Raw genomic sequence first — 27,882 nt, 5'->3', positions numbered from 1 at the left:
CATCAGAATCATCATTATGAACCTTGAACAATAGAGATCTTTGATACCACTTGAGCAATCCCAAAAATGACAATTCTCTCCAAATTTTACAATACTAGGTACAAAACAAAATGCACTCTATAGTAATCCATAATTATTCTTCAACACTTGAAATAAATATCCCGAGTGGTATTCCCGCTGCCTCCATAACAAGTTCTTCGTCTTGGTCCAGGGTGTTCTCTTGAAGGTGGGCTACAGCGCACATCCTGTAATGCGAATAATAAAAATTAGGGTATTTATCATGCTACCTTCAACGAAAAACAATTAAGAAATCTTCCCCCGATATACCAGTTGTTCAACACAAAAAACTACTCATAGGTTTGGTTATGAAAGTAATGATGCAGGCTGGCCAAAAATGATTTAAAGCATACCATGACGAATAATGATATACGAGGTGTATCTGAAACAAAGGAATTCACATACAGTATAGTTATGCAGTTTGTAAAATCAGAAATTTTGAAGTTGCAGCTAAAACTAAATACAAATTATGTAGTGAGGTAAATCACAAATATGCAAATGCTTGTAATTATTGAGTTTCAGAGTTGAAGTACTGGCAACAATGATCATCCAAAAATACAAACATTTTGGGGAAGAGCACTTGAAGCACTGATCACGTGAAGCGAAGTTATGGAACTGGCACTGTTGGCACTCCCAGTCTCCAGCACGCATAGTAACTCTACCGCCATCCATTCCTCCACCACCACCGCCGCCGCCACCACCACCGCCACCACCACCGCCGCCACCAGAGCGTCCACCTTCTGCAAATAAAATCAGCATATAACTATACAAATAATTAGCTACATTGTCTTCACATATCTGGTGTCTTAACAAAACTTGACCCACAAAAATGTTAAAAATTGCGATGTTTAATCTTTTTCTAATACCCTCTCTATCTAAAGGAAGGGTGGGAGTGAGAGTGGACAAGTGTATATGGGTGTGTGTGTGTGTGTGTGTGTGCATGCGAGTGAGTGCGTGTTGCATAATAAGCCCCCTCTAAGTGAAAAATACTAGATACCCTTTATCATCTACACCTCAACGACCTGCTGATCTTGCACAAAACCTACATTTAAATAATTCACGCCATTCGAGAAAATCGGTTATGTAATTTGTAGAAAATGATATCACCACAAATGCAACCCTAGACAACACTGTAGCGCAGGACAAAGGTACATACACTACCACAAATATGATGTACGGTATGTGGTTTTATCGACAAATGGTCCAAAATGGAGATACAGAAACAAACACCACAATATCTCTTTCAGTAGCAATGACTAACAAGCTACAAGATGGAGAAGGGGTAAAGCAATCTATACTAAGAGAGGTTAGGTGGCCATTTATCATTAAAACCCAAGAAAAAGATTAAAGGCAGGTATCTAACACACAATAACCCCTTCTTACTACAACTGCCTGCAGGTCTGTGAATACTGACCATGAATAATCCTGCCAACCTTTACACAAACACTGAAGAACCCTAAACTATGACAAAGTTACAAAATAATTCTAATTACAAATAGTTATCAATCAGGAACATCTGTAGTACCTTTCTTCAAACCTATAAATTAAAGTTTATTTGGAACTTATTTCTAGGCAAATTACCACTAGTGGCATAATATAACCAAAGGATAAACATCCACTTGCTTATTACTAAACTTACAAAGTTTGGTGCTGATAAACATATTAATTTCCAACAATGCAAAAATTTCTGCTTTTAATTTTTTTTAATAAATTAAGTGACCATAACTTTGACAAGAATGGTGACAGCATAATGCCCTAACCACACACACTTTCATTCAATGAACATTATTCCTGCAGGTGTATAGACCCTAAAATCCGGCCTAACAGTACACATCAAGTTTTGCTTCCACAACTCGGTTGAACCTTATTTTAATTCTTGAATAATAAAATAAAGAAAAAACTGTTGCATACATTAAGTGATAAAATAACTAGTCTATTAAGAAGTTGAGCTCCTTAACCCATTTAGTAGCTCATCTGGCTACAGCCAAATGACTTTATTCAGCTTAGAGCAGTGGTTCCCAACCTCAGGTTGCGACCCAAATCAGGTCACAGGGTGTCCTCAGTAGGGTTGCTAGGGGCCCTCAGACAATTTTAAAAATATAGTACTTATCAGCCAAAAAATTTTTGCTTAACATTCAAGCTACATAATATATCATATACCCGAGGGTCACGACACCGTATCGTTGGAAAATTTAGGGTCGCAGCCAAAAAAGGTTGGGAATCACTGGCTTAAGAGAAATCATTCAGCCATGAGAGGGTTAAAAGTGAGATAAATGGATTTTACATTCTTGAGCTTCCAATTGAGTTGCAACATTTGTCATCTGGTGTAGCTAAGTTACATTTGAATCTTTGGTTCAGTCTGACCAATACAGGTATTACTGTAATTTCAAAAGCTAGCTATGTGAAAAGAATAATATTCGATTAATATAAATTAATAAACAATTTATTCAATCACATTCATTTCTGAACCCCCTGTGGTACATTTCAACTCGCCAGAAGGGAGATCATCAAGGGTTCCATTTAACTAGCCTACTACACACACTATTTAAAGCATGTATGCCATATTTTTTTTTTTATTATTATTCAAGTCAAATAAACATTCAACTGTGTTTAGGTTAGTGTAAGAATACAAAACTGACTTATCAAGGGAAGAAATTTGATCCGAACACGGAGAAAATGTCCAGTTTTGAAGGATCTGTACAGTACTAAATTTAGATAATTGAGGACAGGTATACAAGGTTTTTTTTTTTCTCTTCTGTAAAACACAAAAATGAAATTAAAATAACCATATGCTGGTGATTCTGCTTACTAAGTTTGGTGGGGATAAGCTTTTATCTTTTTTTTTCCCTAGTTGAAAACAAGGAAACTCAAATATACTAGCGGACAATGTCATCACATAAAACATCCCCACCGAGATGGACACTTGAATACAGAAAATTGAAAAGAAGAATAAAAGGCTTTTGTCATTTTCTAAAGTACAAAATTGGCCCAAATAAAATAGCTTGATCGCCTACACACCTCCACTTGCTTGTTTTCTTATCTACCAAGTTTGGTGGGGGGATGTTGAGCTTCCTAGTTCTTAGAGTTAAAGATAAGAAAACTTAACACAAGGACGGATAACACCATCACATGTACTACATCCCAGATGGGCATATGATACAACACTAGTGAGGCATTCATTCATAACTATTGACGAGTGCCTGAATATTGTGCCAGACACAAACTTGGTCTGTTCTGTTCCTTATAATTATGCTGTACTGTTCCTCAATATAACTGTAAATTCCAACTTTTCATTGGTTCTTAAACTGTATATATTCTTTTCCATATAAAAATGATTTGTGTCATGGCTTGTCATTGTTATAAAATTTTATTTTCTTTATAACTGAAATTGCTGTACTGTACTTCACATGTTGATGCAAAGCTCATTATACCAGTGGCACTCATATTATCGATTCTCAAAATCTTCTCTTGGTGAATTGTCAATGCTTCCTCAGCATCTTTTATTATTCATCATTTGCAACCTCATGTTCGCCCTTGAACACTCCATTTGTTTTTGTTTTTCAAAATGAACAGCTTCTTGCTATGAAATTAATCAGACATTTAAGAGGTAAAAATAATTTAATTAACACGATGACCTTAACACCTCATACCAAGCATGGAATATCTGCCCTAAATAAAGTAAAAGTCTCTGAACCCATATAATAAACTGACTGACTACAGTCACCTGTCCTGACAGTTGCTGGTAACACCTAAGCAAACTACCAGCTCAAAAATGCTAAATTAGCTGTGTGCTTTTATATATAAATATAAGAACATTTAGATAAGGCTGTGAGAAGCACAATCCTGTTATACCTTAAATTCTTTATATAGAGTAAGCCAACCGAAGTTTCCAGCCACTGCACTGGGTAGGTAACACCCAGCTGCTCCCCGAGATATTCCATGCTCACTTACACAGTTCTAGCAACACATCTAGACATACCTCTAGGGGTCCTGCATTTGAAGCAGAAATCGCGGTGCGAGAAGTTGGAAAACTGGCAACCAGGGCATTCCCATTCCCCAGGCCTGCCGCCACCACCACCACCACCACCACGAGGGCTAGAGTAACGGTCACCACCGCCACCACCCCCTGTAACATTATTTTCTAAAATGTTGGAATAATGAATTACTCTAAGAGTACTGCAAATCAACTTACTGTGAAACCCTTTACCATGGGAGTGTAAACTAGAGCAAAATCTACTAGCTACATCCCGATTACTTTACAGATATTACAATACAAAAAATTACATAAAAACAAAAACGGGGGGGCCTCTTCACTCAGTATCTTTACCCAACTGTACATTCCCTTATGTTCTCATTCTCTTTGTAAATATCCACAAGCACAGTCCACCGTGTCTACTTCTGGCATACCAAAACTTTACTTTTCTATAGCCATCACAGTCCTAAATTTTTACCAAAATTACTATTTCAATTCATACAATAATAATAATAAAGAAATCTCAGGAACTACATTCACTACGGACAATTTTCAATAGAAATGTCCCGTAGTTCAATGTTAAAAACTAGAAACAAGGTACTGTACAATACTAAGGCACGTCCACGTCAGAACCCGAGGACATTTTTTACAACTAAGAAAAGTACGGAAACAATATTCCTTTCCGAGGACAGAAAATTTCTCAAAGTGAGCAGCATGTTGAAACATTTGAGTTTAAAATACAGTATAAGCAAATCAGCCAAAGTGAAAATGACAGAAGTTTTAATTGTTTAAGAGAAATAGCATAGCATGAAGATAATTGAATACCTGTACCAATAACTTCTTGGGAACAAACAAGAGCAAAAATTTACTTAAATTTATCAAAAGAAATATTACTTTGAAGTCTTGGTAACACCAATATAAGCTGCCTCTATACTGTTCCTGAATCTAGCTAATATATACCATTATCTACTACAGTAACAAGGAGATATCCTACATATGTTTGCAACACAACGAAATTAATAATTAACTATTAAGAAATTGAGGCTTTCATATAGGATGCACCTTATTGAATGCTTTATTTGCATTTAGCAAAAAATATTCAGTGTAGTGAAATGTTGTGCTGCAGTGCACCCATTCAAACTTGTATCAGAGATGCCCAAGGTCCTGTATTGTAATAAGAACTTATTACCCTTGGTAATTATAGCAGTCACAGTTCATGTTCTGAAACTGTCAGAAAACGTGTACTGTATACAAGATCAAAACAACATGTAACTAATCAACATAAAGTAGTATTAGGCCCATGCTTCAACACATGGGCCTAAAATTATAGAAGCCATAATAATCAATATGTATCAGCTAATCTAGGGAAGCATATAAAATGTCTTAGAAATTATATTGTTCTACAAAACATTTGTCAACTTAAAACTTTCTCCTTACAATTATCAAGGGAAAAGTAATAACTTATGCAGTCTCGCTAAAATTATTTCTTGTAATGAAAAGTACGGATAGACACGCGCAATGTAACATGTCCCCGTGTGTATATACGTTGAAGAATTTGAACATATTAACAAAGTGCTGCACTATTTTTTTTAAGCTCTTGTAAGCACAAGGATAACCTTCCAATTTTCAGAACCATGAAAACAGCACCTTAAAACAACACAGTGGTGTTGTGTAGTTGAGCATGAGTGCTCTTGGTGCAAAAGTCTGCCACAGTCAAATCCCCTGATTCCCATGATAAAACATTACTAGAAAACTTTATCTGGCCACAATGTAACACTACTGGAAGTATTAATGATAACATATTATTGGAAACGGCCCACCAATGTTGCAAGGCTACCAACAAGACTAACCCAAAATTTTTTGTTTACCTAAAATGCAATTTGCTTCATAAACTACTGCAATATTAGGCTATTTCCATGTAAATAAACTATTATTCAATGCGGTTTTTGACAAGGGCACATTCATTGTCCTGTTACATGACATGGTGATTTGTATGCAAGAGGGATACCCAGAACTATCATACCCAATAGATATTCAGTGTGGTGCACATACTGTACTGGTTGTGATATCCAAATGCTTTCCATCTTTCGGGTGAACTACTAGATACCTAAGTACAGCAACTATGGGGACAAGCTTGGGTAAACTTTGGCATTAAAACAGAAACGAACAAGAACCTAAGTAAACAAACTGACCAAACTAAAATTGCTGAGCTTCATGTCACAATAACCTAGCTAGTTGACTTGCCTTTTCATGTACCTTATCTATCTGACAACTGTGAAAATTAAAACGAGGGTACTGTTGCATGACAAAACTTCCCAGGGGTTAAAGGGATAAGGAAGCGATCTTATGATGGTTACTATTGCATTCTGTAAATTATATATAGATAGTAAGTACAGCTCCTCCCCGACTTACGACCTGCCTCAGTCGCACCAAAATTTTGTCAAATTACTTATTTTCGAGTCCCAACGCCAGTACACAGAAATTTTTTTTTTGTAATTCCCTTTAAAATGGCTAGCAAGCTTAAAGGTGAGAGTTTTGTGGTGCTGGTTAGAAAAAGAGAACCATTTTAGATTTTCTATGTATTAATTAAGCATTTTCGACTTACGACCTGGATTTGGGTCCCAAACCCCGTCGTAAGTCGAGGAGGAGCTGTAATGCATTTTCCATGTAATTTTTATTTCAATACCCACTTTCAATTGGGTTGCAGTAGTGTTGGGACATTACACATACTCGTATTTCAACACAAACACTGTAGTACTGTACCTGTCTACTGGACAAGAAATTTCCAACCAAATCTTTCCATCTGAATTAATGTGTCCATAAACGGTTCACTCTACATACAGTAGACCCTCACTAACCGCAGATTCCGGGTATCCACGGTTTTTACTCTGTACACCATTTCACCAACCACGACGGCATTGAATTTCGGTATCCACAGATTAACGTGGCTTCTTTATCCCTCTGCGGCCTAGGACATGGGAGAAAAGTGTGCTCTCCCCTTTCACAACCATGAGCAAACTCCCATAGACATAAGACATGTTTATTGTATTGTAGTTTATCTTAGTTTTTTACAATTTTTTTTTGAACAATTGTGTGTGCAGGCAAGAGTTGTAAAAACAATAATATAGCTTGGCCTGGTGGGGAAGAGCTACAGAGACAGTCTAACTTGGTGACCTGCCAAGTCCACACACACCCATGCTCTTAATTTTTCTTATTTTATGGCAACATGTCATCTTAAGAGATGTACTGTAAAATTTATATTACTACTAAATTTATATCAAGCTACTTTACATATATTTGACTCGTGTAATGACCGTAAATGCAATCTACAGGTATTGTTTAATGAAGGAACAGGTGACTTAAGTTTGACTTTGAACAAGTGTTATCTGCAGCCAGGGAACCTGACCCATTATTTCCCATAAGCCTTTAGTCTTGCCATCCACTGAGCTTTTCAGGAACCTTACCTCCCTGGTTGGCAAGGGACTACTGTACATCCAATTTACCTTTAAATATTTATTATATTAAGGGTACTGTTCGTCAATTACTAACACATTGTACGACCCTTGTTAGATTGTCTGCTGTTCACCCCAAAATAAATCCCCATCTTACCAATGCATGCCTAAACTATTATCTATGGAGCTCACTGCCGAGGAACAGCCACCACAGAAAAGCCTCAAAGGCATTATTACTACAAACCCACATTGTTTACTCCATTCCCCTTTATCCCCCGCCCTCTGTTCTCTCAAGGTATTGTTTTTCTCCCTCTACCCAACACATGATGCATTATCCCAGCACATCCTCGCCTCCATCCTTTTCACACATTCATACCATGTCACCCTTCCCACCACTCCTTAAGTTTCACAGCCGTTCCACACTCCTCCATATCACCAGTTCTTATGCCTCTAACATAAACTTTAATTAACCAAGTAGCCTAATCCTCTCACAAATCAACACTACCTCTATTTTCGTCTGATCTATATCACCCTCTTTACTCTTAATTTCAAATTATCTAAATCAGTTCCTAAGCATGCCACCCGTAAATCATTTCACACAATGTGATACCCATTAACACATTCTTTAACTATTATACACAGTTCACACACTAAAGTTCTAAACCAATGTTTATTCTTATTCACAATAACAGTTGGACTGATTTTGAGATACACTAAGTACTATGATCCCTACTTTACTGTAGATGTTAATTTCTCTACTTGTACCAATGCATACCAATATTTAACCAATACACCCATACTTGATAGCCAAACCTCATTTATATCCTCCCAATACAGATTACTAATTATTATTTTATGCTAGCCATTTAAAAATGCTCTACATCTAAATCCAAGACTAAAACCCACCACCTCCTACAATCAACTTTGATTCTTATATTTTCTGCAGTACATTAAAATGCAGGCCCCCCCACCCCCCAGCTTCCAATACTTCACCGGCACTACAAACCTCGGGGCGAGTTGCACTTGTAGCACATGCCACGTGATGAGAAGTTATGGAACTGGCACTTCTGGCATGACCAGTCTCCAGGGCGCATGTCACGCATCCCTCCACCACCAACACGTCCTCCAGATCCAAAAGAGTCCCCGTCTGAAAAAATATTTACGTGTTTGGAAACTTGTCTACAATTTACTGTATGTTAATGGTAAATAGAGAATACACATATAGAGTATGTACAAAGCTGCCTACCATTTTATATCAGAAGAAATTAAAATAAAAGATACCTGTACTGTTTACTATCTTCATACTGTAGTTAAAAAAGCAACGTACCTTTAGGGGTCCTGCATTTGAAACATGCAGTGCGAGAAGCAAAATTGGAGAACTGGCAACTTGGGCAATCCCAGTCTCCAGGCTTGCTGCTGGAGCGGCTGGAGTAGCGGTCGCGGCTCCCCGAGTCCTCTGAGTACCGGTCCCATCCACCTGCCACAACAACATCGGTTTAGTCATAAGGGGGCAGAACCACCAGCTATACTGAAATTCACCCAGAGGAATGGTTTCTCAGCCACCAAGAGCTACCCGATCTTAGGATGCACCAAACTGCGCCACGGAATGGAACCACTATCACTGCTCACCACCACCACCAAATAACACAAGACCGCCTCCACAGCCACAAGAATTCAAGTACCACATGCAAACACCACTTGAATGTTAAACAGAGTCAATCAAAAGGCAAAACTACCATCCCAAAACAGAACCTCGATAAAAAAAATTTGCACAAAGTTCACATCCACAGATCATGTAGATTGAGGAAAAAAACTACAGAAAAATAGTGTTAGACCTTTATACTAAACCCACAATACAGCCAGTAATATAACCAGACTTCTATATCCAGGGCTTATACACCACAGGCTATTGAAATCAGACATTCTACTCCTGGACAACTATCGATTCATTTACCAAGGAAAATAAGAATTGCAAGCAACCACATAACCAAACCCAATTACAAGTAACTACTGTACCATACAACCTCTACTGCCATTACACATTCAATTTCTCACTCGTGAAGTTATAGCAAGTACAGGAAATTGGTTTTTAAGGCTATGAAAGAGGTAAGCAAATGATCCGGTCATCAGTAGGATCAACGAATAAGTGGTAAACGATCAGCCATTTCTTGTTTTGGTATTGTCATGTACGTACTGTAGAGGACACAAGATCAACGTTCAACAGTACTGTAGTGGAGGGATACAGGTAGGGAATTTGTGCATGAACTAAACATTACTCTTTGTGACAAAAGGTTACATTGACTAAGTTGGGGATATTTTTATTTGAAAGAGTTTAATAAATGTTACAGCTTGGTTTGGCATAAACTTTGCTAGGCTTTCCTTAAGCAGCACATGATTTGTCAGCTATGGTGACCTTGATAAGAACTTGCTTAGCACTATTACAGCTAATATTCAGTCCCACACTGAATGAACCAATAAGAATACAGTATTTCCATTTGTCCAGCCCCAATAATAAAGACCTTCACTTTTAAGGTTTACAAGTTGATTAACCAATACAATGCATTTTCCCCTGGTAAATAAACCCCCACCTTTTTGTCGCTATTTTTTTAATCTCAATTCTACAGAACAAGTCCAGATAGACAAGCCTTACCATTTAATCTCTTCCCTGCGTAATTCATGATGAAATGAGCAAATACTGCATACGTATATTTTAACTGCATCCACTGACCAACATTTATTCTTACTACTGCAACAGATGTTTTCTGCTGTAGTACTCATCATCAATACCAGCAAGATTAAACGAGCAAGATTTAACAAAGGGAAAATGTCTTTATTTGATCTTCTCAGCCTCCCACCATTGAATGACAATAACGGCAGTTACGTAACTATTGCAACTGGAAAAATCTAAATGCACGTCGGCCATCTCGTCAATCTACAGGTCAGTCATTTGTATGTCTGTAAAACAAGGATGCCCTAACTAGGCCCCCATGATTACCCAAGCCAACCCAAACCATCATTACAGTAAGCTCGTCTACTTTCCACTCGAAACATTTCTATTCTCGCCAAACGCCGTTTACCGCACATACTGTCCTGTACTACTCGCGTGCACGTCATTTTGTTGCTTCTAATTTGTGCCTCACTATTGTAACCAAAGTCCATGCTTCACACCCATGTAATAATGTCAACATAATTGCCCCCATACAGTACATCCCCATTAGTCCCATTTGATAGTTTCCTCACCAAATATTTCATAAGGTGTTTTTTACAGCTTTCTTACCTTCCGCTAGTCTGTAGTTCTCATTCCTCTACAGGGAAACCTCCATTACATGCGGGGTTTCAAATCTAATGTACCCTTGATATAACAGACTTTCATCTCTATACAGTTCGTACCCGACAATGGACTTTTATCTTCATATACTAGTCAAGTTATATAGAGGATTCACTGTATGTGCCAATATATCCACTCTTAGCTACCCCAAACACTCTTCCTCCAGTCAAACTAACATTTATTTACCCTTCTCCTTTATCTTCAAATTTTCATCACTGATTTCCTTCACACAAAAAATAATACACAAGATAAAAAATCCAAATCAAATTAAACTTAACACATTAAATTCTTTTAAATCACTCAAGAAGGGTCACCAAGGAAAATCAGCGGACTTCCCCCCGCCCCCTCCAAAATCACCCTTGCTGCCACCTATCATACTACCCAATCTCTCAATATATTTTACCAAATAACTACAGCTGCATAACAAAACCTTAAGTTCAGTCCTCCTTTTACAAGGAATCAGTTCTTATCCAGACATTTGCTATGCCTTACTATCTCATTGCAAAATCTATGGACATCATTTCAAGCACTTCTTATTTACCCCATATTTTTGAATTCCCAAATTTCTTTCACATCCAGCATGTTTATTTTTCCCTAAATTCACAAGCAAATAAATTTTACCCCATCTGATACTTTTTACTCAAATTCTCAAAAAACTTAATCCACACCCACTTCCTTGTCTGAACCACACTCTGCTACCATTCTCTCAATAACTATTGTACCATCACACATTCTCCCTGGCAGACATGCAATTTTTTCCTCTCCTCACCTTTCCCTTTAAACTGGCAGCTAAGGACCTCCCCCCGTGAGTCCTACAGCTCACTTCCACTGATAGCCACTGTTTAAGGGTTAACGGGGGACCTACTGCCATCCCTCAGATACCCTTCCCAGTGTTATAACCGTGTTGCAGGAAAACCAATTATCTTGATTTTATTTTTTTTAACTTTATAAATGAACTGTGGAAAATAAATAAATCTGGGGCTCTTAAGAGTTGTCAGGCCTTAGAAAACCCCTCTAAAATGAAGCATCAAATCCCCCCCCCAACATTAAACAAGAATGACCATTTTCACAGACCAGCATGTTTAAATTGGCTAACATAAAAAAATATATACGTACTGTACTAGGATTTTTTTTTTACCACGTACAAACGGTTTCCATGAGCATAATGGTGAGTGACTGCAACGAACACTGCATGCACGTGTCTTCCATTATATCATTTATTTCGCTCGTCTTTAATATTTTAATATAAATTAACTACCCACTTCCAATGCTTAACTTGAACAAATTTACAGCTTGTCACACTTCATGTTTCCCCACTCTTGCTTCTACACTACCCTTCCCTTTCACCCCAACTGCCATTTCCATATACAGGTATCCTCTTTAGTTTCAGAGTAACTGCTTTTTATATATACCCTGACAATCTCCCAGTCTTTACTTCTCCAAAAGCACCCTTTATTCCTTCACTCCCTTGCTTCCTTCATGGTTTTGCAACTGTCATCTCATTACTCACACTACTATTTTGCAAGCACACACCTCACTTGAACTTTAAGACAACATTCACAGATAGTTCCCCTTCTTGAACCTTATCCACCTGTACTGCATTTCTCAGCAGGGTATTTGGTAACTACTCTCCCAGTAACCCCACAGGGGTAACAAGTTTCTATTTTTTTTCTACATAAAAGTGTATTATCTTGAGGTGCCAGGATATCAATGACAACTGTTTTTTATTTCTTGGGTATTATCTCGGAATTAAGTTAAATATAATTATTTACTGTAGACTTTTTATAGTTATGGATGTAGCCGTTATGAAAATTATTCAGATCACATATAGGCCACACCCATTTTTCAAGAATTTACCGCTACCTTGCATTCTAGCGGTTCAGGTGCAACCCCACCTTCTGCTGCCTCAAGAATTGATTTGCCTCAGCTTGTGCATGCAGTCAAGAACCTTGCCTCATGACAACCAATGTACAGCCAACTCCCGCATCATGGCACATGATAAAACAAGCAATTTTAAGTAATCTAAAACTACCTTCAGATTGCCAGGTTAGCTTCCCATTGCAAGATCTTTCAATGCAAAATGCAGTGCAGACCAATCATTTTTGAAGCAATGGTGCATATATCTAAACTTAAACCCCTGATGTGAGCCAAACCTAATTACATTGGTTATGGAAATCTTGCACCTTCTGAAAGATACAGTATTGGCTTCACATGTGTGCTCCTCCAAGGGCAAATTTAAACCTGTCCTCTGTCAGGGGATTCTCAGTGGTGCAATAGAGGTGAGGTCTGTGCTCTCATTAAGTTGAATTCTCCATACACTAGCTACCCAGAACTGAACCATTTCTTTTTGATATCTTGTCCTTTCCATAATGTGTTGATTCACTGTAGAATTGCTCAATGGCATCTCGTCCAACAATGTAGTACTGTACGTACATTAATAAAATTTTATTTCCATTTCACTCATTACATCTACAGTTCTACACCATCAGACAATCCTCCATCATCCCCAGGTGAACTTGCATACTTCTCTCTCAACCATTTACACTAATTACCCCAATATCAACCCTCCCTTTGCACACATTTTATCTTTCATCACTAACACTCATATTTCCTATCAACTATACCAGTAAATTACCCGATCTCCACCACTCTCTCACACAGAAGCAAAAAAGTTTGATGCGATACTACAAATGACCTACCGTAACCACAAAGGTTAGGCAATAACTTAACCAAGATGACAACGTTTCTACGGAATTTCACCTTCAAAAAAGAGATCAAGTGATGATGAGAATATATAAAATACCTGTACATGAATTCCCCATGATTAATTACCGTACCTTCATTCGGGAGGAACCAAGCAGACAAAAATTAAACTAGATGAAACACGTCTCCAACAACTCAAGCAAAAACTAATGACAAACTTGTTCACAATTATGGACATGATCATGTAAATAAAATTCTGTATATGCAATTACTCTGTACTAACCAATAAGATGATCAAACAAATGGATGCAGTCGAATATGTGATGAAAAGCAAAGCCACCAAATGTAAGTGAACGTTTCTTAATTACTGGCAAGAAATTAGGAACAGCCCAATTAGGTCATTTAAGTAAAAAATGATGCATTAAAAACAATTTCAACTCTACACAATTACAGTATACTGTATATCCAATGGGTTATACTTCAGATTCAGTGTACAAGAAACTTTTATGAAAAATGTATCGACTAAAATATATTTGAAACAGGTGCACTACAGTACTTACTTGATATTGCTTGGGTCTGCGATGAATAGATAAAATTTTCTTCAATTTAAGACGAATTATGACAATGAAAAACTATATACTTTATATACTACAAAACATGATCCTCCATAATGTTGAACATTTTCCAATGAATTGTAATGAATTTAATAGTACCTGTATATTTGCTGTCACCTGCTGAGAAAGTTCTGAAACAGACCTGCTAGTTGTAACATGAAAATGGTGTAGGGTGAAAGGCACAAGTAATAGGCCTGAAGATATAATTTAAGTAGTACAGTACAACCAGACAAATCTGTAATATCGATGGATGTTCCCCAGACAGAGAATAACCCAATTTTGACCTCCGAACCTCACGTGTGACCTTGATATTCACGATAGGAGCCTGGGAGCTGTTGAACAATGCCATCTTAATTTTGACCAACACATAATTAGCGCCTGAAAAACGTGTTGACCGTAGGCAAGAGTAAACCGGTATCTCATTAATATAAGACATGTAACAATTACAAACATGAGCATGGGAAGTTCTAAACACCTTGTGACTGTTTCAATAGTTAGCACACAAACGTATGATCACAAGACAGATAAGGGTTACATTATATCCCTCCCCCCTTATCCATGCTAGGATACAAAAATAGTCAACTTTTAGTGCCTCCCATTCACTGGTCTTCCCCTCCCTCATGTACCATCCAACATGAAATTTGCAAATTTTTTTTTATTCGAGAACTCTATAATTCCCATACCCTAAAAACTATATCCGTTAGGAACTCGATACATACTGTACTGTATTTTTCATATATGTAACAAACAGTAAGACTGACATGATCCTAAGAGTTGAGGAATCACACGATTTATCACATGACTCATCAGTGGCATTTAAGAGTTTTCTTTCAGTCATGCCATGGCACTCGGTGTTTGTTTAGAGTGCCATGGCATGACCAGATGGAAACCATTAAACACCAGAAACAGACAACAAACTATAACGCAAAACACAGCGAGCTCCATGGCATGAGTGAAAACCGTTAAATGCCACCAACAAGTCAGTGGACAAAAATGTACTGAAATAAGGTTTCCCATTTTCACAAGTCTAGAAAATCTTAAGACCATAAATTAGAGGATTCTCATAATTTATCACTGACAAATCCCACAAAAGGCTTTGCCTATAAGTAAATTAAAATGCAATGCCCAAGGCATGTACACTATTTAAGCCAAAAGCCATCCTCAGAACCCCCAAAACCTGTGAAATATCCATTTTCCCCCAATGCATTTGGTGGCAGGGGTACTCTTATGAAAACTAAAATTCTGAGCTACATGGAGAAAAAGAATAGTGAATTCAAAGTAAAGATGTGTTCCAACTACAAGAAAACCAGGAGAGTTCCTCATAACGGGTAAACATTCGAGTACTGTACTGTAAAGTCTAGGCCCAATACATTTCCAGACCACAACACTAAACTTATCAACATGCAACATCTTCAGCAATCCATAATTTGATAACATGCACATTACCAATCCACAAAGACTGTCAAGAAGCCCACAATTCACGTAAATGCCAATTTGCTTTTGAAATAAAATCTTTGGTGGAAGAAATTTTCAGTCAACATTCTTCTTGCAGTTCACTTAATGGCAATAATGTAAATGATGAGTTATTTCAGAGGATGATAATGATTCATCCACTGACTTAATAATTAACTCACCATCTCGCTCACTCTCACCTCCCCAATCGTTAGAGTCTTTTGTGTCCTCCATTGAGTCTTCTGAAATTAAACAAAAATATTACTTGCTACCATTCAACACACAAATGTCTAAAAATAAAACTCCAATGCTGAGTCTTAAATAAATCCATAATGTTAATCTCTAACCAAGGAAAAAAATAATAAAATAAATAAAATTGTTACCAACAATTTTCTGCTAAATAACTTAATAATCACGAAGTCTAATAAATACAGGAAAATGTTGTTTATGATTATAAAGAATTTCAAATACAATATATTTCCTTCAACTCATTTAGACAAACCCAAGTACTGTATGGCCAATTCTCTCCATCAGCCCAAGGCATTAAGTAAAATTTCTGATATTTTGCTGGGAAACTACAAGTGGTGGATTATTAGTCCAATGATATGCAGCACCTCCAAATTTGATAAAACTGGATAATGAACAACTATTATGAATAAAATGCAAGATGCACAGCCACATTTTTTCAAGATGTAATAAATATGAGCTGTAGCACTGCATTATGATGTGTAGACAAAGCCTTATGAGATAAGATCAAAATATGCACCCCACTAGCCAAGTAACCTCCCCCATTACAATATGGTAGGGGGATTAATCAGCAAATAAATTTTATTCATAAACGTACATAACTCACTAAACAATAGTCAATATTGTATACCCTTGTCATGGTAGCAATCCAAGAGCCTCTCATTCCCAAATCACAAAAATGCATTTGAAATGACCAGTGCTCATAACCTGACTTATACACACCCATTACTTTACTGTGAACTCTTAATGTAATTTTTTTTTTCTTATTTTTGTGGTAGGAAAAAGGGAGTAAGAAAGATTGCAGGTGAACAGAGACTGCTCAAAGGCCAAGAATCTCTGCCTGTAGGTATTAGTTATGTCTGATAAGCACCCACACTAAAAATGTTAAGATTTCTGATCCCAGTTTAGAAGTCAACTGATGGGTCAGCAGGTTTTAGAGTCCAGTATACGCTAGTGGAAAAATTCTAATTTCACCGTTACAAAATGTAAACTACATCACACTAAGCTGTCCTAAGCAAAACATTCATTGCAATGAGTGTTTAATGCAGCATTTCTCTTATCAGGCATTTCCTGGTTGGATTATATGCAGACTGCCAAAGGAGAAAAATACACTATATTGTACATAAACAGCCCCCAAACGTTTTTTTTATTCCCGAGCCGTCTAACATTACTGTTATTTATTTCTACTCGATAGACAGCAAGGCAGATTATTGTACAGTACTCGTAAATCAACGAATGTATACAAGTCAGAAGATAATGAGCATGGATTTGGTGAATATTAACATTAGCTTGAAACAAATGACATAGTATGGATAATCATGGATCATCAGGAGACAACAGTTAAGTCTTTCAAAATGGGCAGCGTAAAGTCACCAGGAAGACTTGATCACTACACACGTCTATTACAATATCTTGCAGGATCATGAACATGGAAGATTTTTTGGTGTTCAACCTATTTGCAGGTCACAGCATTTGGAAAGTGAAGATAAAAATGGTTTGTGTAGTCAGAAGGAGTGTATTTATGATATTCCCACCAACCATCCCCCAGAATATCTTACAATAACACAAGGCATCATTACGTCATGGGAAATGTCACTCCGACACCTTATCGAGACTTGCCATTAAGCCATACAAATTTAGAGTTTTTCCCGTATAGTCAGAAGAAAATATGCTGAAAAAGAAGACACTGAACAAAGATCAGAATAGAACATTAAGAGAATGAGACGAGGCAATTAAGTGTACGACTCGACTAATAACTTTTAACATGCTCAGAACCTGCATCCACTGATTTACTATCCTAATGTACACCCACCACTTACGGGTCATACTATTAGCCAAATTACACCTATGTATACCCACTGTTTGTGTAGCAAAATGTTTTTGGTGATATTTCAGGAATCATCTCCATTCCACTCTTTCAAAAATGTACAGTAATGGTAATTTCAGGGGGGATCAAATAACCACCTGTAAACAAACAAAACTGCAAGCCCTTAATCCTCTTAATCTTTTTTACTGGCACAAATTTAGAAAGACATCCTCATATTTGGAGCTATTGTCTTATAACAAAGGTTATACTGAAAACTAGAAACCCTGCGGCAATTTTCTAATGTAAAAGGTGAAGAGCACCCAACTTAGCTACTATCAATCCCCAAAACCACCACAAACTCCTAGGACAGATTCAAAATGCTTTACTGACTTTAGTACCCCAAGACTAGCCACAGAATTATTTTCTCAAGATATTAAACTAACCTCTGATCCCAAAATAGGTTTGTTACTTATGTGCACAAGACTGATACCATTGATCGGTCCTGATTTTGCTATAGAACATATGCTCATGACCTTAAGCTAACAGACCTGGCACCCAAAAGAAATGTGTATACCACAGTTCCCAAAAGGATTGGGTTTATGACCCAAAAACTCATCAACTTACATAATTACTTATAGGGCAAGGTCACCCACGTGTAAATGTACGAATGCCACAACAACCTTTGGCAAATATTATTCTGAGCTGTGCTTGTTCTACAAGTCAAAGTTACAAATCGTTGGGCATTGATGGAGGAGTCCAGTCACTGATTTCCACATCCCAACAAGAGGTAAGTCGTGTGTTGATGTATTTACACTAAGGGGCCTTTGAAGTCCATCATATGATATGAAATATATATTTGATGCAACCAAAACACTTCAAATGATATTGTTTGTTTCTAACATACATTAGTTGAAATAAATCACTTGAATGTTTCATTTATATTTCAATAACTTTCTTAAAAGTATTCCCTTCATTGAATATGATTTTCAAACGTTTATATTAAACACAAGATTAATACCCCTATGTAGGGTAAGTAATCCTTCAATCTATTATACATTTGTTTAATAAAAATTCTGATAGAACAAGTTTTAGGGGTTAATAATAAGTGATATAAATATGGCACAGTTTAACCTCCCTTAATGTATGGGAGATATAAACCAGTACACAACAGACAGCTGTGAGAATGTCTCGGTATAGGTATCAGAAACAGACTGGCTGAGAAATAAAAATATACGAGGGGGAAGGGGGGGGGGGGGTTTAACAAAAATAGTTGTGCAAGAGGACTAACATGATACAGTACACAATATAACTGCAGCTGTGACCTACACCCATGACGATGAGAATTTTTTGTTGCCTTTCTTTATTATACACGTCTAAGTAAAATTTCATCCAAATGTGAATCAGATACAATTTATGATTTAGACATACTTTACACATACCCAAATGAACAAATAGATCCATGCAATAAATCATTTGGTAATACTCTGGTACAGGGAGCAGGTTACCCAGCAACTTAATAAATCTTCTATAGAAGATAACTGATATCTTACCTCAAGGATATCCCAAGATTAGTGAGGGATTTGCAATTTGCTTTACAATTTGGCAATTCTTTTCATCCAGAACACCAATATACGTTGATGTGCTAGATCCCGGCAACACCTATTTGGCTCAGATACACACGAATGCTTCCCAGAGACCGTTCCAAACACACGAACACTTCCAACGACGGAGTGTTACATTATTGTATATGATTTATTGTAGATACTAAGAACAAACCAAACCTACCTATCCTAGGATTTTAGTACATTATTTTAACTTAGGTTAGGTAGAAAGTATGGAAAAGTTGCTGGGAAGCAATTTTCCAACACAGTTGAAGAACAAACATGGCATCTTAGGATAGAGGTGGTGTATTTACAGTACTTATTACAACTAGTGAAACCAAACTTATGAGAATTGTAAATCACCAAATCGAGATATCCTTGAGGTAAGAAATAAATTTTATTTGATTTTTTCCCTTAGGTTTCTTGGCTAACCTAGACTCTTGTTCCATAAAATTACCATTATTCTTTATATATATATATATATATATATATATATATATATATATATATATATATATATATATATATATATATATATATATATATATATATATATATATATATATATATATATATATATATATATAACAACATTCCAGTACTGTATGGGGGGAGAGAGAGAGATAGAGAGACTTAGGAACATCAAATGCTGATATTGAACTTTTAGTTTCTCAGTCCATTAAGATGAAAAGTAAGGTAGATATTGATAAAAATAGAAGACAGTCCGTGTAAACATGGCGGGACATTTGAAGATGTCAACATAAGGATTTAAAAAATATGAATGAAATGTGTACCTTGCTGGATGGAAGGAGACAGCTTAACAGATGTAGGAAAGCTTTTCATGTTTATGTACAACTTTGGAAAACTCCACTTTATGCTTCAAAGCAACAGCCAATACTGTACGTCCAAATACGGCAGGGTATTTGATCCCTCCACAAATATAAAAAATATACATCAACAATTCAGTCTTCCTAAACACACTTCCCAACAGATTCATTCTTAAGAAACTGTAACCGATAACACTACACTTTAACAACTCCAGTACAAGTTATATTTCCCTTCAACAGTCAACAATTTTCTTCCCCAAATCAAAACCTACTCCCATTTTCACCATCCATTACAATTTTACAGCCCCCCCACACCTCAACAACCTACTTATTCAGACAAGTAAACTCAAGGTCCCCTTCCAGTAGTATATATTGCATATACAGTACTTAATAGTCCAGTACAAAAACACATTTAACTAGCTTAAAATACCTGCCAGGTACCATGTTTCTTTGAATTTTATTGTTTCACATGTTTGTGATATGTATTACTTACATATTACTTGCATGTTTCATGTATTAACCTACTTACCACATTTTATACCTGCCATAACTTATCACTAAAGTCCCTTAGCAAGTAAATGAACATTCAAGCATGCATTATTCCCAAACACTACGAAATTGATTCAACGAACACGAAAACCTACAGGAAGCCATAATGTATCCTGAGAAATTACAGTATTGTTCATGCAAACTCCGATTTACCATGAGTGGTGATGAAGGGAAGGGTTGGTTTTCAGTGAAAGTTTTCAAAATAGATAATCTATTTCTGCTTTTTCGATACTTCCTTTACATTGCAACTACTGTATACTTAAACTATTATTAAGTTGTGGAGGGGAAGGACTGACGTACCAGATTCATATTTTCTATCCTTTTCTGCTGAAATGAACCTTTTACGCTTTGGGGAAGAAGCTCCCCCCCCTTCCTCACCAGAAGAGGCTTCACCCCCCTCCACATTCCGCTTTGAATTCTTGGGCGGCATGATGTTTGAAGGAACTGCAAAGAAGTACCTAAGATATTGTTAAACCAGAAAAGCAGCTAAAAAAGCACTAGAAGGGCTTTCCAGAAGTTGCACTGTGACCACTAGGAACATTAACAACGTAAAGGTCTTGCTAGTTTTCTGGACCATTTACTTGTAGTCAGTTTTATTAGATTGTACAATAAGCAAAATTATTTAAAATTAATTTTGTATAAGCTTTATAGTAAATAGGAGTTTGCTGCATCAACAAAACATTAAAACTAAATGTGAATGTGCGTGTGTGAATGTGCGTATACACATATCCTGTACCAGTGTTAAAATAGGCAAAACCTAATGCCTAATTCATATAAACACATGTACAAGGTTCAGGGTATTAGTGATGCTGATGAGTATTAAATACAATCAAGGTATTCAGTGCCTAACCTTTTCTAAGCTATATAGTAGAGGTTAGTTATTATTAGAACAAGTTGGGTCACATTTTGATTAGTTGAAATTCTTATGTTATACAAATTAACCAACACAATTCTTACAAAGTGTATAATTATTGGAACTTAAATACAGGATGTACCAAGACCCATATTTTCTTAATTTCAAGAATTTACCAATACAGTACAGCATGACATACATATTACGGTTATTTCTAAAAGTGAACATATAATTAAAACAAATGCTAATTCATGGACAGCTCTGCCTGATCATTTATGGATGACATGATCCCAATTATTCAAACAAACCTCTAGTTCACCCTTCTAATACATCAATCAATTTTCAAATAATTCAATGTAGAAAATATAAAAAGCATCACCAATGGGATCAAAACAGTACTTGCATTTTTGGGTGGGTGTAAATAAAAAAATTTAAACGTAAAAGTAATGGGGTATAGGCCTAGATATGAAAAGAATGTTCAAAGCCAATCGGGAAAGATAGAAGGTACAATATGATCCAGTGCATTTTTTTTTCTAAATCTTAACACAGTTCAAGGTAAGAGCTTGATAATCACAGGAAACTGAATCTAGTGATTCAATGTCAAACTACTGCTTGCCTAGTTTCTGCTAAACTAGCTCAGACACACACAAGCTGTCAACTTCAGAAACAAAACTAAACAAACCACTACGATAGCTCCCTTCCCTACACACAAAACTAGAATGACCAAAGTTCACAAATTAGTTGATTATTCACTGTCAACACTTGATATCCAAAAAAGATTTCAGTGAATTGGTATCATAGCAGACAACATTGGTCAACAATAATTCAACCTCATGAGACAAGTTTTGAAATACGTACAGTAATTCATCATGTTCTGTAATGTACTAAGCTAAGCAATTTTGTACATTTATAAATACCCCTTAAACTTTAACTGTATAACATTTATATATATATATATATATATATATATATATATATATATATTCATTTTCACTCCGTAATTTTCTACTTATAAGCAAAAATAAGGGATTTTGTGCATTTAATCTGTCCATAAGGCATAAAACCTGATAACTAACTGCAGGAATTTATTTAATTTCCAACACACTCTTGTCAAGAGACTAATACTAGACAGTTAACGTTCTCCAATTAATACCAGCATGAACAGTTACATCAGGAAAGGTTCCATGAATTATGTAAACGGCACACAGCATATGTAACCCAAACAAAACTGGTCATGCCAAAGATAAAAAAAGCAACTACTGTATAGAGGGCCAACAATTTCAAACTAAGTTATTTTCTCATAAGAACTACAGCCTCAACAGCAGCAAAGAGGATTATGATACTTTTCTAAGTTAAACTAATAATAACAAAGATAAAAGATATATCTTCTAAAAGTCGCACACAAGCTAAACAAAAAATAGTTTGGCATCTCAAAACTTTATTGTTAAACAAACAAATCACAAGGGGGACACATTGAATGGGCAAACGAGATGAGGGTCGCACTTCAAAGTGTGAAAGTATTAGAAATGTATATAAATTAGTAACTGACCTAATCACCAGAAAAAAAAATGTACAAATTTTATGAATTCAGTAATTTTCATTATAATAAATATCACTCAAATGATAAAAGATGCAAAAAATTTAGTAGGGACTAACTAGCCTTTTACCGAAAGGCTCATTATTTTAACAAATTCAACAATTTCACGTTATCGCAGCATCACTATCAGTGTACGGTACTCTTATGAAAATTTTAATACAGGATGAAGAAAGTGCAAGTTGCCTTTGTTTATGCCATTCCTTTAAGAAATGAATTTGCACATACAGTATGTAGCTCATAATATGGGTATGAACTGAATGATGAAAAGGTGATAAAAATAAACTAATACTGTAACAACAAAAATCTTTCTTTTTACTTCCCCTGTATAATACTCTATATTGTTCAAAAGGTTGTTTACCATTAAACAGAAACCTCTCCACACTTATTTATACAAATAAGGCTCATTCACAGACATATCCTCATCAAGGTCAACCTTAAGACAAAACAAAACTGTCCTCCACATGGATGTACAAGTCCAACAATAGTTTGGAGTAATTTTTCAAGCGGAGAGAATGTTGCCCAGCTGACATTATAACAGTGCCTTTTGAACCTCACCCCCTCACCAATTGCTCCTCTATCAGATGTACAGTCAAAAGCAGTAATTGCTACCCCCCCGTACCAGAGCCACAGCCAGCGAGGGCCGATAATGACAATGCACAACATCCTCAGCCACAATAGTTCCAAACTACCTAGCAACATTTACACAGGAGGGATAGAGTAGGGTTTGTCTGATCGTCAGGCTCTCACTTGCTATGGCTCCAGCTACTAGGGGGAGGGGAGGCACAATTATTGCTCGACTGTGCATACTGTACAATGAATTAAGAAAATGAAAAAGATCCAATCCATAAATATATGTACAGTAGAGCAGAGCTTCTAAACCTTAATCCTAAACTAAAAACAAACCCAAGGACTCTTCAACAAACAGACAAAATTGAATCTGCTATTTTTCACAAACTTGCTGAAGTGCCAAAGGTGTTGAAGCCACGACTTACAGTAAATCCAAATATTTTTAAACCAGTTCCAAACTGGTTCCACTAACAAGATACTGTACATTAAAAATAAGGGTTATATAAAAATATTCAAATTCAGCTAGTTTACTACCGTAGCATGTCCATTCTTAATACTGTACTTCCCATTCACGTACAGTGTTAAGTTAGTAATAAATGTGATATGCATACAGTACAGGTACTTTAATAGTGGCCTTTACATACAGTACTACATTATTTACCTAAACATGCCGAGGCGACAAAATTCAATCCGATTTTTCTAGATCTCCAATGTACTTGTAACTAATGGCGGTTAAAACTGTATGTGGAAATATTTTCTTCTGCAGTCTTACCGGGTATTTTTCATTTTCAACGATTTATGGCAATTTTCCACGCTTGCGTAGGTTAGCCACAATTACCTGATGGCAGTTGAGGGGTAAAACCAGTATGGGAGGTTTCCCTATCTCACCACCGCTAACCAACGTGCTGGGCATGCCAGCCCAGAAAATGCAGCAGACACCAGGGGGGAAAGGCACAGCTCTAGTTATGTGGTTGCTCTTAAGTAATGTAGTTATGTTGAATCAATGGTTGATGGCTGGATGCCCTTTGTAACACCTACCCACAGGGTGGGAAGAACTAGTAAGGAGAGGTTGCAACTCTGAGGTAATCCAAGACTTACCTTAGAGGATACTTCCCAATCCATTTTAACTTTCAATATCCCTACACTTTTGAGATAAATTTATGGTAATTCTTCACATCTTCATGGGTTAAAAAAGCATTTATCGTCAATACAATAATATCCCTAAGTTGATGGTTAGGCGGAATAACTGCCTTGAAGTATTATCCACCCCTTAATGAATCGTGCAGGATTCCACATTATGTGCTATTCAAGTGATAAATTACTACAATACTGTACCTTGTACAGCATCCTTTACCATATTTCCTGAAATCATTACAGCTGCTCATCGACTTACGACTGGGTTTGGGACCCAAATCGAGGTCGTAAGTCGAAAATGCGAAGATAATACATAGAAAATCTAAAATGGGTGTCTCTTTCTTCTCAGCACCACAAAACTCACTTTTAAGCATGCCAGCCATTTTAAAGAGAAATACAAACGAAAATTTTGTCAGTACACAGCGCAATCAGTAACGTCGGGACTCGAAAATACGTAATTTGGATTTTTTTTTTACAACTGGGGCGGCCATAAGTTGAGTAGGTCGTAAGTCGAAGAGTAGCTGTATTTGGAACATAACTGGGAAGTGATGAAATGCAGAACCCATTTTGCAAATTTTTAATATCTATGTATACAATGAATGTATAAAGAAATACTTAAAATATTTGATTAAACAATGGAATGAGTGAAGCCAACTCGCACATTTGTTGCTTCAGCATGGCTGATTTATGCAGATGATTTTTGTTAAGAGGATTTGAATTATGGGACTTCATACCTCATGGCCTCATTAAGGAATATCTAGTGCCCAGTGGATAATTCAACTTTTTACAGGAATACTTCATATTGATTTTATTGTAATATAGGAGCAGACTAAATACCCACACATTATTTGTGTGTGTGGGGGGTGGGGTTCTTATAAATCCCTAAAATATTATATGGTAATTATTTACTACTTTCACTTTGAAAATATTACACATGTGGTGCTTATGGCCCAGTAAGTGATAACTCTTGTAGTTCTCCTTTAGCTGTGATTGATGTAAAAGCAGTACATCTGGCATCACTTAACTGTTTGTCATTAGACGCTGTATTCATGTAAAGTTTTTTTTTTTATTAAAAAATTATGAAACTTAAAATTAGATAAAATACTAGTACATACATAAAGAAGTAACTAAACTTAAAAGATTACCAACTAATACAAGCTACGGTATAGCTTAAACTCCATCTGGAAACGAGTCCTTTAGCCATGATAGCCATAATTTCTTCTCAACAAACTATGGTAAAAATGACGGGCTTACGATGGTTAAAACTGACAAAATTAGATCTGGTGCAGATATATATACCAGAACAGTAAATTTTTGATGGCAGTAACTACCCTACTAAGTCATGAGCGTCACCTAAGCATTATATTTAGGTTAGGTTAGTTTGGTAATGATGAATTATATGTTGTTAAAATACCCGGTGCCTTGACAAGTTGCCAGTCTCGCTGAACATCAAAAACGTTGCTCGTGACTAGGCCAATAAAAACTTACCCAAATTCGGTAAAATTTCAATCACCCAAAGAATTTTGAAATTTTTTTAGTTGCAATCAATAGTTTACACAATTCTCACACTACTTCTATGCTGTTTCTCTCGCAAACAACCTATCCTAACCAGGGGTCCTAACATGTATAGTTTGTGTAGGAATCATCATAGTGTCTTGGAATTTTCTAAACTATTGATTGCAAACAAAATTATCAAAATTCTTTGGGTGGCAACGAATGAAATACCCCAAAGTCATCAGATTCAGCTACCTTGTTTTACACACATGTAATGTAAATGCAGATAATAGCTTTGGTTTATACAAACCAGACTAATACTGTTAGGACCAAGGTGACTGGACGTTCACCACAAATCTTGTATTAAAGGCAGTGGATATTCTGCGGTGATCGCATAAGTTCCTACTAACGCTATTTTACTGTGAGTGCGCTCTGATTGGCTAATCGTCCATTACCGGAAAATAACGCAAGAACTATTTTTGACCATGACTGGCAGCATTTGGTATTCATTTTGCCATTACCCATAGTTGATCATTGTGTAAAGCTATAAACATGCCTAACCAGGATGAGTTGTTCGATTTTGTTCATTTATTCCACAAACCAAAGAAATCTACCTAACCTTACTTCATAGCCGGATCCCCCCTCGTCATATTAAACAGAAAGCACTTTGCTAATCAGAACACACTCACGGTAAAATAACGTCAGTAGGAACTTTGCCAGCCACGGCAAAATATCCACTACGTATATTAAACGAATCAATTACACAATTTTTTTTACAAGCTGGACAAATGTTGATTGGGGCAACTTTTCATGAAAAATTTAAGAATTTGCAGCTAAGTACACTACTAACCATTAAGTGACTTATAGATACATATTAGACACTAAAAACTACTAATTATATAAAACATCACCCAAGAGCCAGCGACCAGCTGGAGATATTAGGCCACTTAACAGAGGCGTGGGAGCAGCGCCTCTCGCCCGCTCTCAACATGTGGTCAACCCACCCCACACCCTCCACTTTCTAATCTACACCTATTCACTAACCCCTCGCTCTCATCCACGTAAAAAATGGGGATATAACATGTAATAATCCAACTCTAGCAACAATTTTATTCTTAGGAGAGTAAAATGTGGCAAGGAGTGAGGCGGGTTGCCATAGGCCTACCACCTTTTCCCGCTTCTGGTTAGTCCTATCCCCACCACGTGTTCTTAACACTTTTACCACTACACATTATTCCTTTAATCGATAACACTAGCCCCTGCTGCTAGCAATCGTTCCCGATCAACCTAAACTGCAGATTGATTAAACTACAAGAATTTTCCGTCACCAACGGTTATCTGTCATGACCGCCATTCGTCAGACTTTCAGAAAATTTTATTTGAGGCCTAATCAGTCTCCAATACCTACTACAGCATTCCACATACACTCAGTTTCAGGATATTAATGTTAACTAACGGTGGCTTAAAGGGAGTAATTACCTAAAGGTTATACAGCAGGAGTTGAGGGTTGTTCTCACAGCCGGTGTCGCCCGCCAAACAACGTGTCAAGCTGAGGTGCGATGGTTTCAAATGGTACCCTTGAGGGGGGGCTGCCGTCGTTTACCAGGACGCCCGCCAGACCTGCACGC

The 27,882-nt window shown here is 36.7% G+C and overlaps 1 protein-coding gene across 6 annotated transcripts; it reads right to left on the bottom strand.

The window, feature by feature from the left end:
* Nucleotides 1-118: 118 nt before the first annotated feature.
* On the bottom strand, nucleotides 119-27,882 carry LOC121875901 (RNA-binding protein cabeza-like). Of its 6 annotated transcripts, none has more exons than XM_042380637.1 (8): nucleotides 27,734-27,869; nucleotides 20,910-21,053; nucleotides 15,762-15,821; nucleotides 8,810-8,959; nucleotides 8,489-8,629; nucleotides 4,037-4,183; nucleotides 621-797; nucleotides 119-245 (listed from the first exon to the last, which is right to left on the bottom strand). In XM_042380637.1, coding segments are annotated over exons 2-8 (807 nt in total). In that variant the 5' UTR covers nucleotides 21,040-21,053; nucleotides 27,734-27,869; the 3' UTR covers nucleotides 119-243. The 6 variants fall into 6 exon arrangements, with proteins under 6 accessions (XP_042236571.1, XP_042236572.1, XP_042236573.1 ...); XM_042380638.1 differs by having other exon boundaries at nucleotides 15,780-15,821; XM_042380639.1 differs by lacking the exon at nucleotides 20,910-21,053 and having other exon boundaries at nucleotides 27,734-27,882.

The sequence above is a fragment of the Homarus americanus genome, unplaced genomic scaffold (genome assembly GCF_018991925.1).
Source record: "Homarus americanus isolate GMGI-L3 unplaced genomic scaffold, GMGI_Hamer_2.0 scaffold14730, whole genome shotgun sequence".
Lineage (NCBI taxonomy): Eukaryota > Metazoa > Arthropoda > Malacostraca > Decapoda > Nephropidae > Homarus > Homarus americanus.
The sequence above is the reverse complement of the archived record's forward strand: the minus strand, read 5'-3'. Positions and strand labels throughout refer to the sequence as shown.

What these genes read in the sequence shown, in the direction of transcription:
- LOC121875901 (XM_042380637.1), bottom strand. Translation starts at nt 21,039, where the DNA reads ATGCCGCCCAAGAATTCAAAGCGGAATGTGGAGGGGGGTGAAGCCTCT. An exon ending in AGGTGAGAGTGAGCGAGATG is followed by an intron (nt 8,960 to 15,761) that starts GTGAGTTAATTA and finishes TTGTTGTGGCAG; the next exon opens with GTGGATGGGACCGGTACTCA. An exon ending in CAAATGCAGGACCCCTAAAG is followed by an intron (nt 8,630 to 8,809) that starts GTACGTTGCTTT and finishes ATATTTTTTCAG; the next exon opens with ACGGGGACTCTTTTGGATCT.